At 43.5% G+C, this 18,296-nt stretch overlaps 1 protein-coding gene across 1 annotated transcript in view; it reads right to left on the bottom strand.

Annotated features, from left to right (window-relative positions):
* Positions 1–13,403, bottom strand: part of LOC124263712 (putative ammonium transporter 3) — a 43,338-nt gene extending 29,935 nt beyond the window's left edge. Inside the window, exon 1 of the mRNA XM_046698380.1 lies at positions 13,193–13,403. Coding sequence (XP_046554336.1) covers positions 13,193–13,322 — 130 coding nt within the window. The 5' untranslated portion in view covers positions 13,323–13,403. The remainder of the gene's footprint in view (positions 1–13,192) is intronic.
* Between the last annotated feature and the right edge of the window lie 4,893 nt (positions 13,404–18,296).

The raw sequence follows: 18,296 nt of genomic DNA, 5'->3' as shown, positions 1-18,296 counted from the left end.
CATCGTTCTCTCTCAAACACTCCTCGAACGAATCCCTGTCCTTGCAGTGAAATAAGGCCACCCATCGCGTCTGCTCCCTGAGGTCTTTCAACACCGAGTTGAACTTCTGCGTTAGCACCCAGACGCTGTGATTTGCATGCCGGCCAGAGAAGGCCAGGTACGATAGCATGTCTCTCTTTTTTGTTATCTCGCGATTAGCGCTGCAGTCGTCTAGTATGAACAACGTCGACTCCCCTTTAAATTTCTCGTGAAGAGCTTTCAACCAGTCCTGCAGGCGTGTTCCCGGGGGTCGACTCTGTGTACGTCCGGGTCCGTCATCACCCAAGGTCTTTCCGTGTACGTTTTATTCATGCTCAGAGTAGGGCACATGATAACGATGTTGTCGAACACATCCTTGTAGTAACCCTCCAACATATCCAGCACGAAAACGGTCTTCCCACAGCCAGTCTGCCCACACACTATGGCGCAGTGTGGGTCGCGGGGCAAATCAGCAGGCAGTGGCCTAGTAGATGGCTTGCACGAATCTCCCATTGTCTATATTAAGTTGCGCGTCCATAATAACGTACAGATATAATTTCAACTTGCCAGCGGATTGAGCCTTCTTGGTAATCTGGATTGTTATCCCCTCGCTGCCGTTGTCTATGCGGCGACCGCTACCGTGCAGTTTATCGTCATCCGTGGATCGCATGTCCAACCACAGGGCGTACTTCGTGGTCAGGTACTCGCCGATCTTCACGGAGGATAGCCCCAAGTCTTTGGTTATGTATGGGTGTTGTTTGATGGCCGGTAGCTTATTTATCTCATCCCACTGCTGGTATGCCCTCATACCATGACTGAACAGCTGGTTGGGCACGCCCTCTATGGTCACTTCCACCTTTTCAATCTCGGGGTTGAAAAACTTCTCGCTGTCCCTCCGGAACGGCTCGTAATCCTCCACTGGGACGACCAGGATACCTTTCATCGATCGCGCCGGCACGTTCAGGTTGATATTCCACACAGTGTCGCTCTTATCTCGCACGACTGATCTATGCCTCAGTATGCGATCGTACAGGATGGCCATCTTCCCAGAGTACTGGCTTCGAACCTGCCTGGCCAGCTCCGGGCTAGTGACCATGTCGAACTCCAGAGAGATGTTGTCTATGGCGTAACTGGCCTCATCACCGTTCGGCGTACGCACTACTTTGCTGTAGTCGTTAAACGTTAGCTCGTATTCAAGCCTATCACCCAGCGCGGCCTGGTAAAACGGCGCGTGCCCCGTGAGCAACTCGAAGTCGAGCGGCACGCAGAACCGGTTCCCGTACGCTTGAGCGATGGCCTTTTCACCGTCCGATAGCTTGTCTAGCTGGTCTTGCGTGAAGCTATACCCAATGCGCAACCGGGTCGATTTGCTGATACCCTGGTACACGTCATTGACACGTTCTCCCTCGCTTTTCCAGAGATCCCCGTAGCAGTGAAACACGTCGCTGTCGTCGATGCTCAGCACCTCGTTACCGCTGATCTTGATGGTGGTTTTCTTGATGATGGCTCGACCTACGTTCCGCACTAGCTCACGTTTGTCGTTGGTGGAGGTCAACGTGAGGTTGAACGCCAGTCGAACCGTGCCTGGTACAATGAGGTCATTCTCGCCAAGGTTTGGGAAATCTAACCAGCAGCGTTTGGTTCTGGTCTATCTTGCTGGGATTGTTGGTGATGGTCACCGACTGGCGCACGGCTCTGACGCCTAGAGGCTCTCTTGATCTTCTGAAAGGATCTAGTTTTCTACCGTACATTGTTATATAAATGAAATATATAAGTTTTAATACTAAATAATGGCAGAGTACATCCCTATGGATGATATGATGATAGTGCCCAGGCATTCGAGGATGATGAACATTCACTACCCCCTTAAGTACTGAACTTGTACAGCCTGCTGTCGATGATTATTACGACGCAGTTGAAAATAGAGACAACATCAAGCCGTTGGGAAGGGACTATTCCAAGTTTACCGTCGATAAGAAGGGCACGCTGCGATTGAAGGCTCACCCGGGGGTCGATATCATAAAAAAAGACGGGAAGCCATATGCTTTGTCAACACTCACCAGTCGCCCTGGTGGGGTCAGCTGATCCGTGATGAACTAGGCTTCATAGATTACGGTGGCGCACGACCTAAGCTTCCCCCGAAGGTCGTCCAAGATCTGCAAGCAGCCAGACCCAAAGGTGATGAAGGTGATATACCCCAACGTGCTAAAGAAACGTCGGACAGTATCGAGAAAATATTGACCACGTACCATGACAAACCCTTGCCGGGTCTCGAATTTCCCCTGAGGGAACTGCGAGGCCTAGACGAAGCCTTGAAACATGTACGCGGAGAACTCGTGAACAACATGGGGAAACTTAACGAAATCGACGAGCACATCGCTCGCGAGAAAATAAAACTCACCGAAGCAGATGGTGATATGAAACGTCGTATCGAGGAGAGAATAAAAAACTTGGAAGACGAGAGACGGACTCGGTTGGAATCCGCTTCCTCTAACCGGGAAGCCCTCCGATCACAGATCAGTAGAGTATGGGAAACCATCGATCGAGTCCTAAATGAGGACACCACGCTAGCTAACAGGATTCGGATCCTCTTCCGAGAGCAAGGCATCACCATCGCCAGCATTCTGACTGCATTGGGCTTCATCATATCAACCCTGGTGGTGTCATTGAGTGGGGATACCCCCACGCCTGCACCAACACCAACACCCACAGGTGGTGTCAAAGAGTGGATAAAAAAAAACACCTGAAACCCCAAGGGAAAGCCCTGGCTAAACTGGCTGGTAAGGCCGCCGAAGCCCTACCCGGCATCCTGGGTAGCATCGTCTCGTGGCTGCTGAGCGCTTTGGCTAAAACTGCCACGTGGCTCAGTCAAAACCTGTGGGCAGCCATCGTCGCCGTGGCGGGTCTGGTGTACGTAGCGGCTAAGGAATTTTTAACCAAATGAGCCCCAAAGCTACCCCACCAACCACCAGGGCTGTTTTACGATCGATGTGCTGCTGATTGGACGCTGCAGGCTGGGGCTGTGGGTGTGTTGGTTGAACCCTAGGCTCTGGGGGTGGCGCCACTATACCCGTTTCACCGGTCGTGGGTGGTGGGACGTGGGGGACGTTGACATCAAAATTGACTCCCAACTTTTGGTCCGCCGTGGCTATGACTATTTCGTTGTTGTATCCCACCACTTTTTTTACTCTCAGTTGCATATCGCTGGGAGCCATGTACAGCCCCACGTCGAAGACGTAGTCGACTTTCGACCTGGCATATTCCAACACGTCTTGGTAGCGTTTGATGGCACTCGGGAGATCAACTGGAGCATTGATAGCATCCTCAACGTTGACAACGAACTGTTTCTGAGCGTCGTAAGCAGTCCCCTTACCGAGGATGTTGGAACGCGTTTGCGTCTGCGCACCCAACAGCGCCCACACGTACGTTCGAATCGAGTCGTTTAACCTGATTACCCCGGCACGAGTGAATCCTTTCAACGTGTCCAGCATGAACTTTTTCCAGTCATCCGCTGCCCCCTGCTCGAACCTCCAGACTCGGTAATCCTTACTGTTGTCGAAAGCCATGTAACGGTCATCCCACTCGTTCGTTGTGAGGTGATGATACGACTTGTATCCCCATTCTTTCAACTTCTCGCTGGCATCCACAAGGTGCATGTTGTGAACGATGGGGATACCCAACCCGTTCCATGGTTCGGTCCCGCAAACGCCAATCCATCTTCGGGTTGTTGAACCAAGCATGAACTACCTTAGCGTTAGTCACCGAAAATTTATACAGGCTGAACACATCTAAAAGCTGGGCGTTGAAATACATCCCATCAGCAACCGCGATCTTCATGGGTGAGAAATCTACGTCCAGTTTAGGGTAAAACACTCCAGGGGAATACATTTTAAAACTATTATATAATGAGCATATATACTCTAACATGTACATAACACTTCCAGGAATAACGAGCGGCGAGGCCGTTCAGCTGACGCACGCGATCGATAATACGTCGGGTCAACTCGAAGTCGCACTCTGCGATATCACCTACCTACCGCAATGGACTAACATCAACGCCAGCAACAATAAGCTGTTCGTCAGTGGAGCTCGCAGCCAGATAACTGACGGCTACTACAGCGTGTGCTCGCTAAGCGACGAGGTCTTCAAACCCCTGGGAGCCGAACTCAAGATGAACGACTCAAACGGTACAGTGGTGTTAATCAACAACGGAAGAAACTCCTTGAGACTCGGCCGACCTTTGCGAGGAGGACACTCGGTATACCGCCTGACGAGATAAAACCAACAACAACCGTCACAGGCATGAAGTTACCCGACCTAGTACCATACCGAGAGCTGTACATTCATCTAGGTCAGGTGAGCACAACGTACAACATTCAAGGGGGGTCACCCTTCCACTATACTGAGAGCCGTACCGGTGAAAACGGAGAAATACAACGACGGTAGAACTGAGTCGTTTTCACCGCGGCAGTATAAGAGGTTGACTCAGGGCAACATACCTGAGCTGATAATATCGGTGTTAGATATAAATCATAATCCCGTCAATATAGGATACCTCAGCTTAACGCTTCACATAAAATGACCAGCGCACAAGGGCCCGGGGTGAAAAAATGCGTCAATGTGGGGATCTCCGACCTCGGGGACACACGCGGATTCGACGCTCCCGGAGTAGATGGTAAATTGTACGCCTTGCAACTGAAAAACAACATTTACAAACGCGTTGAAGTCCCCTCCGGTGGAGCCCTAGGTGATATAGTAGATACCACAAGAGCGACAGTCAACACTCGGTACACCCTAGTCACCACCGGGGATGATAAATGGATAATATACCCATCGTTCGGTGGCAAACTGTTCGACTTAGACGATGTTGAGAGCACTACCGTCGCCCGAAACAAGCCATATATACGCTCGTCTTCACCGAAGATGACAAGTGGGTGTTGTTACCAGATAAAGACGACTGGTTTCTCAATATTAGGCTCGGCTCCCCCTACGTGTTCACGGATAACAAAGACAACCACCTAAACAAAGTCGTTAACAACGGAACCCTGCTCGTGGCTTACGTCCCGACTCAGAGACGTAGCGTAGCCATCAGCCCAGTCGCCAGTATGGCAGCCCACATGCTATCGAGTAAACCGGGAATACAAAACGTGACATTGCAGTTGGTGTCTGAATTTGAAGGCGTGGTCAGGATACTGGAGAGTCTACCGGCGAACTCAACACTGATCATCAAAGTCTACCTAGGGGAACCATCGGGGAATGAGGTCGAGATCGTGAAGGGGGTCAAACTCGGGTGGGTGAAACGACACCAGTATCACGTTTGCACAGTTTACGTGCGGGTGGGTGTCGGCTCCAAACCAGTCTGCAGGGTGTCACCGTGATCGTGGAAAACACGATATCACTAACCAAGATCTTCCTACCTGACAACATACACTTCATGGGGGTGAAGTTCACCCCTGAACTATTATCAGAAAACCAGTTGGAAACTATATCGTAGTAGTATTATAGCAATGGCCAGTCATCGTCCCAACACTACGCTTAACGACCTAGGGGACACGGAGGGATTCGATCAGCCTGGTGAGGAAGACACCTTATACATCCTGCACTTGAAAGACAACGTGTATAGGCGGCAATGTGTCGTTATCAGATTTTGGTGAGAGCCCAAATGGGTGATCAACGTGACCATCACCGCACCTTTTATCTCACTAGACAAATATGGCTATGTCTCTGAAATTAGGAACAACGGTACCTTGATCACGTCTTTCATTCCAACTGAAAGTATGATAGTTTCTAACTCCGAATATTTGCTTAGGGACAATTGTTAATTTCATCCAAGCAGTCCCAGTTAAAAGCCACCCACCATGATACCATAGCAGGGGTTAGGGCTATGGCCCCAGAATCCACACTCATCGTAGAAGTCGCTCACAATGGTAAGTTTGATGATTCGGACGGCGTTGACCCACCCCCAAACTTGCAACTTTTACCCGGTGTAACAATACGTTGGGGTGACTCCTACGCATCAGATTTCGTATATTGCCGTATCGTTATACGATTGGGGGGACTCCCAACAGGGATTACTACCCCCCATAATAAACGGCTATGGTGTTGATATAGACCAGAAGTTACCTATTGACCCTTCCCGTATCTACACATACGAGAATCTAAGTTTTATAAGCCTCAGGTACGTTGACCGACTATTAACTGAAACCCAATTAAAATATCTTTTGTAATATATATTATAGGATGGGGCTATACCCAGTCGTAGAGGAAGTAGCGAAGACCCTGGAAACCGTAGACGGGTTCCGCTTGAGGCAGTTATGTGATGTAAAACGCCAACTAGAACAAGACCGCGACACGCGTAAAGCACTATGTAAGAAGTACCATAGAGCTTTCAATATCGTGGACGGGGCTGATACTGCCCTTATGACAACCAGCATGGGGCTGGGGGCGGCAGGTGTTGGGTTGTTAGCTACCATCGTGGCTACCCCCGTAGTGCTAGGCATTGAAATAACAGCTGGGGTGGCAGGGGTGTTAGGGTTGGCGCTTAAGTTTGCATCCCGCAGACTGCATCGTAAGGCATTGAAACATGACGAGATCAGGGTTCTGGCCGAAGCAAAGCTGAACACGGTAAGTGAGCGTATATCCTCGGCACTCACTGACAGTAAGATCTCCGAGGAGGAGTTTTGTTCAATCCTCTCTGAACTCACAAAATATAACAAAATGAAACAAGAGATTCGTTCAAAGTCTCGTAAGTCTGCTATCAGTGAGGATGAGAAAAAAAAGTACATAGAACAAGGGGTGAAAAAAGCCCAGCAAGCCTTTATTACAAACACCAAAGAGATCATAGGCGATTCACATTAAACTGTTTCATCGAGGTAAACATGGCATAGCGGCACGTTAGACGCAGCCCAGTATTGGATGATGCAATCCCAGGATAGACCCGTTAAACCAACATACTTCAGCCAAGTTCCTGGTAGCTCAGTTGGTTAAGTGGCGCGGTTGTGAGGTATACATGTGGAGTTCGTATCCCGCTAGCGTCTCAAACTTTTTTATAGTAGGGGTAATGGTAGCAAGAGCTAAGGGTCCGACCAAAGCCTTATTTGGGAAATAAGGCTTTGCAGAGGCTTTTGTTGGAACTGGTCCAAAACCCCCCATTGTATATACTACTATTCCTGTACACCATATCTTGTACAACAGGAAAGTAAAGGTATAGCAAGAAAGAGCTGCGGTTAGTAGTAAAGTACCTTGTGCGCCACGATTAAGGCTATTAAAATAATCGGAAAAAATACGTTCCGATATATTTGGTGAAATATGTTCATTTCATAGGGTGTAAAAAGATAAACAGTGATAAATATTATATGGATTAACCCCGAAAAGACGTGATGACACAATAAGTTTGCGACATTTTAATTACGATATAGTGTATGCTCCTATTGTTGTCCTTCCAGGGAAGATAAAGGGGGTTTGTTGCATGCATGTGCGCGTCCATGAAGCTGGAGAAGGACTCCGAAGGGTTCATATGATTATTTGCAATATAATCATCCCCGTGAACAAAGAGTTCACTGCCTGATATTCTTGATACAAGACAACTGCATGACAACACATGGACAACACAAATGATAATTACGACATTCGAAACCGGTATTGGAAATTTTCCCATGTGTCCAAACACCATAACTTCATTGTTTCAGTTCTCTAGGGGGCACGGCGATGTTTCTCCATGGTTCTGCAAAAGTGTCACAATACTCCTTCCCGAGAAAGGAGACTTGACTGATCCCAAAACCTTGCACCCTATAACGTGTTTAAATACACATTCTAATTCAACTTAGTATGTAACACGAGTTCTGATTGGTCAATGCTATAAATTTCCGACCGTATAATCAGCATATACGGTCGCAATTTGAAAACCTATTCACCAAAACCTTTGAATGTATCCCTACACTATTGGGGTAACGCTGTTTTTCAGGGCATTGCCATTTGCAGAAGCCCTAGGTCAGTTTAACTCCCCTATCCCGCTAAAATGGATGGAATTTGTGTTACAAAAGACAAAACAGTATCATAAATTTAATTCTAAGTTCAAACAACTTACTCGCAACGGGCTGTTGACCCAACACTGTTAGGTCATGAAACAAGATTTATGACGTCATTATGGAACGTGACGTCACCTGATGTGACGTCATTTGACAACAGAACAGATAGTGCCCCGTAGTTGAGGAATCACCGGGCCATTATCATTTGCAGCGGCCCGCTCATTTCTGATAACTAGAGGGCGGTTTCATGATAATTCCGTCCATTTTATCTGTAACACTATAATTTATTCATCATTGTCAGATTTAGTCAGTGTGCACATAATAAACGTGTTGAGGTTTGAAAGGGAACTACTTTTTCTGGCGATGGTGTAAGTTCAAGGAGTGATATGATTTACCTTTGACCTATAAACACTCTGACTTGGTTTAATTAATGAATTTCTTTCACGAATCAGCAGCCTAAAACGAGTTGAATTAGAATGGGGATAATTGTACTGTGTTTGACGAATTGGGGACGTATACCGGTGGTTATATAGCTGCAAATTTAACGTTATATCGGTCCGCTTACGCGTCGCCGCGATATAACTAAATTTGCGGCTATATAACCACCGGTATACGTCCCCAATTCGTCAAACACAGTACAGTTATCCCCTAAATATAAAATGATCACAAAGTGTTTGACAAACCTCGTGTCATTCTACTGTGTGTGGTGCAAGGATCAACAAAGAGACTAAAACATATCACCGCAACCTCTCCCTGTGCTCTATTGGCTACAAAAAGGCATACGACTCTGTCCCTCATGAATGGATTCTAAAGTCTCTTGATTGTATTGAACTCCCTGAAGGACTACATCATTTACTCAAGTTTTTAATGAGTTGCTGGTCGACTCGACTTGAGATATACTCGCAAGGGCAGGTGCAGATATCGGAATCTATTCCAGTCTTTGCTTTTTTGTCTGTCGTTGAATCATTTGAGCTTTCTGCTCAATAAAGAGGAAGGTTGCCACCCCGGCTTTCCACAGCACAGATCCACAACAAGGCTTAAGCATCTCCTTTACGTGGATGACATAGAGTTCCTTGTCGAAAGAGACGCCAATTTGAAAGAACAGGTTCCCCTTGTCGCGTCCATTTCTATGGATGTAGGTATGGCATTTCGTAGGGGCAGAATGTGTAATGAGCATCTTGTGGAAGGTCAGGCCTACACCTATCTTGGAAAGCAATGAGGATCTTACAATGAATTTAATGAGACTATCCCCAGATTGTCAGTGGATTCCCATCATTGGCACCAATACAGAGTCTTAAACGACGTGAAGGTGTTGCGCTATCCTTTGATTGTCGTCTTGGCCATAGCTGCGGTTTGATTCAGAAGTTCATCCATGGTACGACCCAATAATTGTACAGGCCGTCCTGGAAAATGGTCATTGTAAATTTGTTTGGAATAGCTTCAGGCATCCAAACCTGACCTTGTGGTTTTGATAAATGCAATAAATCATGTATATCACTGAATTATCTGTCCCATTTAATAATAATGTTAGCCAGCCAAAACATGTCAATATGCGGACCTCGCATGTTAAACATTTACACCATGTCGTCTGACCCCCCTATGTTCTTGGTGACTTAGGTTTGGTACCTCCCCAATCTGTTGACTGACACTGGGGAGTACCAGTTCTTACTGCCACAGTCCATCTAGCACTTTTGGTATCGCAGAAGGTTGCAGTGTTGTTTAGTCTTTACTGTCTGTTTACTGTTTTGTTGGGTTAGACAAGGCAACGCTTCCTGGTAAAATGTCCATTCGCCCTCTGGACTGCGTGTAAAGAGGTCAAGGGCCTTGAGCTGATTACGAACTTAACGAACCTCGTTGTACCAATATATCCTAAACCGTCTTTGCTGCATTTATTTTACTTTAATTAGCATGTCAATATTTTTATAGGAATCGTTGAAGAAGCGATTATTCCGCACGAGGTTGAGGCTCGCAATAAGAACGGCATTCAATATTATTCATATCAGTAGTCGTTTTAAGAAAATGACTTGCTTACTTATCACCTCTGAATGTATCAATTCTGTATCGGATGTCGTGACAGTACCTGCTATATCTATTTTTGACTTTTTAAACAGATACGTTTTGTACTGCTCTTTGAACAAGAACAGAGGTTTGATGTCTCTCATTGATTCTGAAAGTTCATTCCATTATCCGGCAGCCGCCAATTCAAAAGATGTTGAACTACCTGATGTTACTTTCCACTATGTTATTTTCCAATAGTTGTTTGTTGCTGGCATCTCTTGGACTGATGTTTGCAGACTAACTCAGTCCATGTCTGAGCTGGTAACTGAGATCCACAGCCGTTTTTATACTGTACAGTGTATCATGATTTAATGCTTTACTTTTCTATTTTTATCTTTTTATAACAATAGGTACTGCTTTGATTTGTGCTAGTGATCTTGCTAGTTGGGTCGATGTTGCGTCTTGGGTATGCAAGGCTGCGAGATATGCTTCTTCATGATCATCTTTCTTCGGAGGAAACCTCAAAACATTTTCATTGAACTTGGGAAATGAGACTGATTGAATTTCGTCTGTCATTGGGTTGTTGTGGTAAACTCGGACTAATGGTAAGGACTGTAGAATGCCATACCTGGAAGAGACTGGTAGAGACTGTACCATGTCGTCCTTTATAACATTTGCATGTTGCTGTGGTAAACGCGGACTGTGGAATGACTGTACGTGTCATACTGGCAGCAATGGCATGTCGCTGTGGTAAACTCGGAGGAAGGCAATGACTGTACCGCGTCCTACTTACACCACTGGCATGTCGCTGTGGTAAACTCGGAGGAAGGCAATGACTGTACCGCGTCCTACTTACAACACTGGGATGTCGATATGTTCCAGCTATATGGCGGCGGTCTGTAAATAATCGAGTCTGGACAAGACAATCCAGTGATCAACGGCATCAGCATCGATCTACGCAATTGGGATACGATGACATGTGTCAACCAAGTCAGCGAGAATGACCACCCGATCATGGTAGTCGCCTCTTACGACAAGCATGGGTTACTGAAGTGATCTAGTATCTGTTTCCCTCTCAAATACGTAAGGATTATTAGTGGGGTGACATTACTGTCTGTGCACTTCCTCAAAACCTTAATATTCAATATATAGAAAACTATATAGAAATCTCTTAACAGGACGTGCATATAGATAATCTATAGGCACAAAGACGCAAACCATAAACCAATCTGTCAATATAACTCAGTCTCGTTAAATAGTCACGTATATTCATAAATCCACATGACTTTTGTAGGAGATGGATGATGACAGGTAGTCTGTTCTACCAACTTTTGTTTGAAATAAACAGCTTTGAGCGCTTTTGAGTACCCACCTAGTTGTTGGATTTAGCGCTATATAAATGTTATTATTATTATCATTAAATGGGTCTCAAACAAGAAAACCTACAACTAAATACATTTTCCAGTTCCACACAAGAACCAAAGCTAATTAGATTGTTCTCATTCTGCTTACCAACCGGGTTGAGTTTTCGCGATACCATATTACGTCATCCATTATACCCTCGCGTCATGGGTTTCCGCGGTATTAAGAAATTTATAACTATAAATACGATCGCTGATATTGTCAAGTCATATAAACATAACCTAGAGTTAGACGACATACCTTTGTATCATTTAATGTCAATAAAACACGTTTGTCATTCTGAAGTTCATCGTTGTCTGTATCGGACAACAGGCGGCCACTGTGCACAATCACGTGATGTGTTCTGGTGACGTCATATGTTTCCGTGGTATTCCCTACAGATCAACTTACTGGAGGACAACACATGTCACAACCTCACACGTTATCAACAGCCAATCCGGAATGTCAATGTAGGTTTACAGTAATAACAAAGTTGATAAACTGTAATACAGTCAATGATTTTATAGAATTAACAGAATAGTCACATTTCTTCAGCCTAAATTTCCAGTTCACAAAATATGTAGAGTTGATCAACGGAATACGTGAAATGAAAAGTGAAAAAACGACTTAAGAGATGATCCTATCGGGCTTCCAAGTTTAAAAAAATAGAGCATGGATTCCCCCCTTAGGTCACGTGATTTTTTTCATATATTACATCAGCTAGCAGACGAGCGATGTTTGGAAAACTTTGAAGCTAAATAAGTTTATAGAAAATGTTTGTAAAGATCGCACAAAAAGTACATAACGCGCTAGACATAAAGTTGCATTAGTTTTTAATAGTCGATGACTGTACGTACGCAAATTGATGAAAGTTTGAAAATTTTTTGCTCTCAGCCGTGATAATCGACTGATGAACGTAAACAATCGATAGGTGGGGCGATTTGGTGAGTGGCTCGTGAGAAATTATGTCATTAGAAAATACCACGGAAACGTAAGTACCACGGAATCATATAACGGCATCATAAGGGCACAGCATTGCAACATGACATCATAGCCTTAAACAGTGGCATTATGGTTGTAAAGCAATCATATTGATAAGCTATGGAACATCACTGATGGCACGTATAAAATTCGGTACCTCTGGCTTATTATTGTTGAAACCGAATACTCAGTAACACATGCAAATGTTGATCTTTTTTATTGATCTTGGTTCCTAATCTTTAACCACCATCATTTGCCAATTCCAATTTGCCAATGGCTCTGACATTAAATACAACTCGAATGCAAAAATGTTTAAAGTCTGAAGCGGTTATTATGCAGGAGGTAATATCTAAGCCCCAATATGTTTAAAATCTGCCTACATCTATTTCTTGAATGACTACACTAAAACTGTAATACAATCATGTATAATAAAACTGTGTATGCTATGCACAATGCTGGAGTTATTTATAGTTTAACACCCTGATACCAAGAATGCATACACCAATATACTTAGCATCCACTCATGTTCGTTTTAAATATTACATCGAGCTGTTATCAATGGCGTCTACTGTAATTAATTATATTTTCTAGGATAACTATTCAAAATAGGACATACATACAGATGCTGGTATTTTATAGCTATTGTCTAAAACACTTTTTTTAAATTATAAAAATAGTCACTTTCAATTATAGCGGAGATGTCCTTTTGACAGTGACAAAACACGAATAATTAAATATGGACGGTTATGTAATTGAAAGTCACCAACCTGACTGCATGGTAAATATGATAAAGGCGCTGGTGAGGATCCACGTCGCATCGTCCCAAGTGATGGGGCCGTTGGCAACGACACCCGAAGGAGACAAGGTAGTCGTGAATGGCCTAGTTGTGTTGCTCATTTTGGAACCCACTGTTTTCACGCGGCGGCAACATTTATCCGAATACCATTGACAGTCATCGTCAAGTTAGGTGCTACAGCTGAAGCGTTTGTCGTGATCGGGCGGTCTATCCCAGTCGGTGACAAGGAACGTGAAGAACGATCGATAAACTCACCAGCGCTCTGCCTTGCGCTGTTATCATGACTAACAAACCAGAGCGGGTTCTGTTTAGTCACGAGGTTACGTATTAACAGCAATGTCACTTACTGTACGCGTGTGTTTAAGGAAGGATAGGTTATAGATAATATTTTCTATATTACAGTGAAAGCAACGTTTCGGTGTATGGTGTAACACCGTTCTCACCAGGTATTTTGTTTAGTTATTGTTTAACGCCTCACTCAGCAATATTCCAACTATATGACGGTGGTCTGTAAATAATCCAGTCTGGACCAGACAATCCACTGATCAACATCATAAGCATCAATGTACGAAATGTGGATACGATGACATGCATCAACCAAATCTGACCACCCGGTCCCTTTAGTCGCCTCTTTCGACAAGCATTGGTTGCATAATGTCACTTACTGTTTTGTTGGGTTAGACCCGCATCCTCGCGAGTGATCGAGACACAAAGTATATATGAGGAAGTGTGGTTCAATCACCTACTTATTCTCAGCAGGGAATACAATTTGTTTTCTATTATGTTGCATTTTCTTTCAAAACTTGTATGTTCTTAGATACACAGTTGAAATTGTGTGTGTGGCGCCTGTGTAACGGCTTTCAATATTATTAGCACATCTACTGCAATGCGGCATCAACTGAAGATAATGATCGAGAGCTTTTTGTTTTTGCACACCTAACCGAAGATACTATGAACATAGTAATTACCCTACATTGTGTGTGTACAGTCAAGAAGTAGAACTTCAAGGCGGCTGCATCCTATTTCAATGGAGACACCAGTCATACAACAATGCAATGCAGGTCTTCTGAAAAAGATGGTCCGCAAACAAGAGCGATAGTCGTTTTTTCAATAATGGCGTTACTTATTCCAGTTTTGCGTGGTCTCTGGTCACTTTCTTAGTCATATAACCTTGTGAGTACGGACACGCTTAAATATTCAAAGTAAATGTTCTAAAGTATCTACATTTATGATAAATGCATGCCTACTATTCCACACATAAGTATGACATCATTCACGTCATGACGAGTGAGTGAGGGGGTTTTACGTTGCTTTTAGCAATATTCCAGCAACACCACGGCGGGGAACTCCAGAAATGGTCTTCACACATTGTACCCATGTGGGGAATCGAACCCGGGCCTTCGGCGTGACCTGCAAACGCTTTAACCACGAGTCTACCCCACTGCCCCCACGTCATTACGAAGCGCAAGAAGTAATCACATACTCTTGAACGTTGTGCTCCTCATAACAGAGGGGTTTGCATGCATAAAGTATCTCTTTAATGAGTAATAAAGGCAGATTGGTACAAACGTTATGAGTGAATGTCATGTCCTATGCAAAGGTAAAAACATGCAGGCAATACATTCTCAAATGAAATACATGTTTCAGCAAGTTGATTGAACCCATTCCCTGGCGACGATCATAACTTAATGACTATTTACATGAACTTCACTACCGGGGAAACATCCTTTGACAGTCAAAATACTCTATGCACTGTTGGTCCAGCTTTGTTAGATTTATCCTCTACACTGAGGTGGAATCCAGTTAATTACCAATCGATGGGTTAAGTGTATAATGCAACATCAATAATTCAAACAAAGCACGAATGCAGTACATTCACCTCACTATAGGTAGTTCCTGTCCTCTGTAATGACAACCCAGATGTACATAAATATGCAATATTTACGCCCTTGTATTCTATTATAAACATCAAATTCAGAATATACAATAACAACAATTGATAGAATTGTTTTAAAAGTGGATAAGCTACTGGATTAAACATTGTTCCTTATAGGATAACTCTCGCCCTTGGTCCATGTTAGTATTTTTCCAGGAATCATTGTCCTGATATATTGTAAACAACATGGATGTACACTGAACAGAATGGTTCATTATGGGTGATATTGGTTTGAAATCGCGTGCTCAGCTTTCATCAGATATATTCATGATTTGTGACTAAATCCTTAGTGATGAGTTAGCGTGGATTCTATTGCTGAGGTATGCTAATGAGATCGTTTTACACAGCAGTTGTCACATGTCACAGCCAACATTTCCCATGAGTGTCGTTTCAAGCCGTTTTATGGTTAACGCTTGCATTCGACATGTGTGGGATTAATCTACCTATTATTTGCTTCGACGAGATCAATCTTATATACAAGCTTAGTAACGCTTCAACGATGATGGTATTGAATACGTCGAAGGAAATCTTATATCGATTAAGTATCTCATTAATAAGCATTATGAGAAATGAACTGGACATTCATCGAAGGGACTGTTATGAATGCAAACTAGCAATCAATCAATCATCTTTTTATTATCGTCTCACTTGTGTACATGTTACACTTCATAAGATATGTACAAAAAACACAAACAATCGCCCAGCGATTTACGAGAGACATATAAATACTAAAATATTATAAGAGTATGACATAAACGTATCTAACTTGATAAACATGAGGTAACACATTAAAATATACACATAACCAATAAGAATAACAGTTTAGGTATATATAATACTAGCATCCCAACCCAATAATGCCATATCTAGCCATTATCTGCTTTCTGGTCGAGGATTGAAACCTGTTTCCAGTTAGATCACAGGACGAAAAGGAGACAGATAAGATGTCGATCGGGAGGGTATATTAATGCTGATAAATTTTCGAATATCGATATAATGATTTTCACATTATTTACCTAATCTAACGAGAAAAAGGAAATGTATTCTTGCTGACTGTACGTGCAACAACATACGCACCATGTGTGTCCTTGTTAGGGGTTATTCCCACTTCTCCGGCAGGCTGAAGGGGTTAAGAGTTATGGGTGAATGGTTGTGCAAAGTTTGTAGACCCCTATAAAAAAATATCCACCCTCGTCCAGCCGGCTAGGGGAGTAGTGGACACCATTCACCATATCCGGCACGCGGATATGGCTGCAGTGTTTATCCTACCAACATGATGAGGTGAATATGGTTCACATGTCATGATTTTGACACCTAGTGAACATATCTCGATGCAGTGTCGCATTTAACCGGGTACTAGTGATCTAGAATTAATGTACAAATGTATTGTATGCAACATGTGCAATAATTGCATGTAACTGTGTATTTATAAGTGCTATGCAATATGAAAAATGAATAAAGATATGTGCAATAGATGTATGCATGTAAAAGTGCTCATGAAATGTGTAAAATAATTGTGTAACAGAGTGAGATTATTTTCCTTTTTGTACTTAAAGTCATCATTAAATATTGAGTAACCAAATGTTCTCTGACCGGCTTGGGTGACCAAATATCACAGACCGACAGGGGAGCAAAATAAGAAGTTCACCTTTTGTTCTCAGGGATTATCGCGTTCCACTGATCTAGAACCTTTAAACGATAGGTGCCGGACAAGTGGGAGAACCCCCTTGTTAGCATTCATTTTAACAACCCGTCGACGGTTAGGTGGGTTTTTAATCATGCATGAAAAAGTCCGCACAAACCGTCAACGCATGTACAGCACCGAGTAAAAAAGGCGTCATTCATGTATGTTTACATTAGAGAGCTGAGCTGGATATCGGCGGTATACAAATGTTAGCATAATGTTAATAATAATACAAAAGCTCGTGTATCAGGTGAGTTACAAAATCCCTCATGTCTCTTCGTTATTTCGATTATTTTCATGATTTTCAACTACTTTCTCGTCTCGAGTGAGTGAGTGAGCTTTAGTTTTACGCTGCACAAAGCAATATTCTAGCTATATGGCGGCGGTCTGTAAATAATCGAATCTGGACAAGACAATCCAGTGATCAACAGCATGAGCATCGATCTGCGCAATTGGGAAGCGATGACATGTGTCAACCAAGTCAGCGAGCCTGACCACCCGATCCCGTTAGTCTCCTCTTTCGACAAGCATGGGTTACTGAAGGCTCATTCTAACCCGGACCTTCACGGGTTTCTCGTCTCGACATTCTACCCGTTACCTCAGTAATATTCTCGTTCTTCCAAGTTGAATTCAAAATCTCTAAACGTCGAGTGATTTCCTGCTACTTCGAATACATTTTGTTGATTTCACAATTCTTGAAAAATCTCAAAAGTTTCAGTATTTTTTCTTTACTTTAATATTTGTATGATTTCGATTATTTCGCGTCGGTAATCTATGATATGAATCTTTTCAGTGCTTCAAAGAATGCATGAAAACAAAATGTAGTTAAAACCTACAAAATGTATATCACATCGATACACTGAGGAGTGTATGCGTCAACATCCATACAAAGGAACGTTACCCCACACATCTGCAGCTGACAAGAACATTGTTCGATAACTCGTGTCATCAAGTGGACACTTGACTAGCCTTTCCTTTGTTCATAAAGTTTTTGCTCCAACATGACTTTTGTACCATACGTTGGCACTTATAACTGTCGTTGTCTACATCTCCTTCACAATGTCTCGTACAAATGTTTTAGGTTCAATTCGCTTCCATTGATTTACCAATCAGAACTTGATATACATTAGACAGGTGAGATTGTCTGACTTGTTTCAAAGGTGGTGGGGTAGCCTTGTGGTTAAAGCGTTCGCTCGTCACGCCGAAGACCCAGGTTCGATTCCCTACATAGGTACAATGTGTGAAGCCTATTTCGGGGGTCCTCCGTCGTGATATTGCTTGAATATTGCTAAAAGCGACGTAAAACTAAGCTAACACACCCACTCATTCACTTGTTTCATATTTAGATTCATTGTTACAAAATACTCTCCACACAGCCATATGACAAAACAGATGATTCCTACTTTCCATTGGTCACAATTCCCTCATGTTGAGCAATATTCCAAACACTCTAGC

This window comes from Haliotis rubra, unplaced genomic scaffold (assembly GCF_003918875.1).
Source record: "Haliotis rubra isolate DU_JTF1 unplaced genomic scaffold, ASM391887v1 Scf120, whole genome shotgun sequence".
Taxonomy (NCBI): domain Eukaryota; kingdom Metazoa; phylum Mollusca; class Gastropoda; order Lepetellida; family Haliotidae; genus Haliotis; species Haliotis rubra.
Note: the sequence above shows the minus strand (reverse complement) of the source record. Positions and strands in the feature narration are given on the sequence as shown.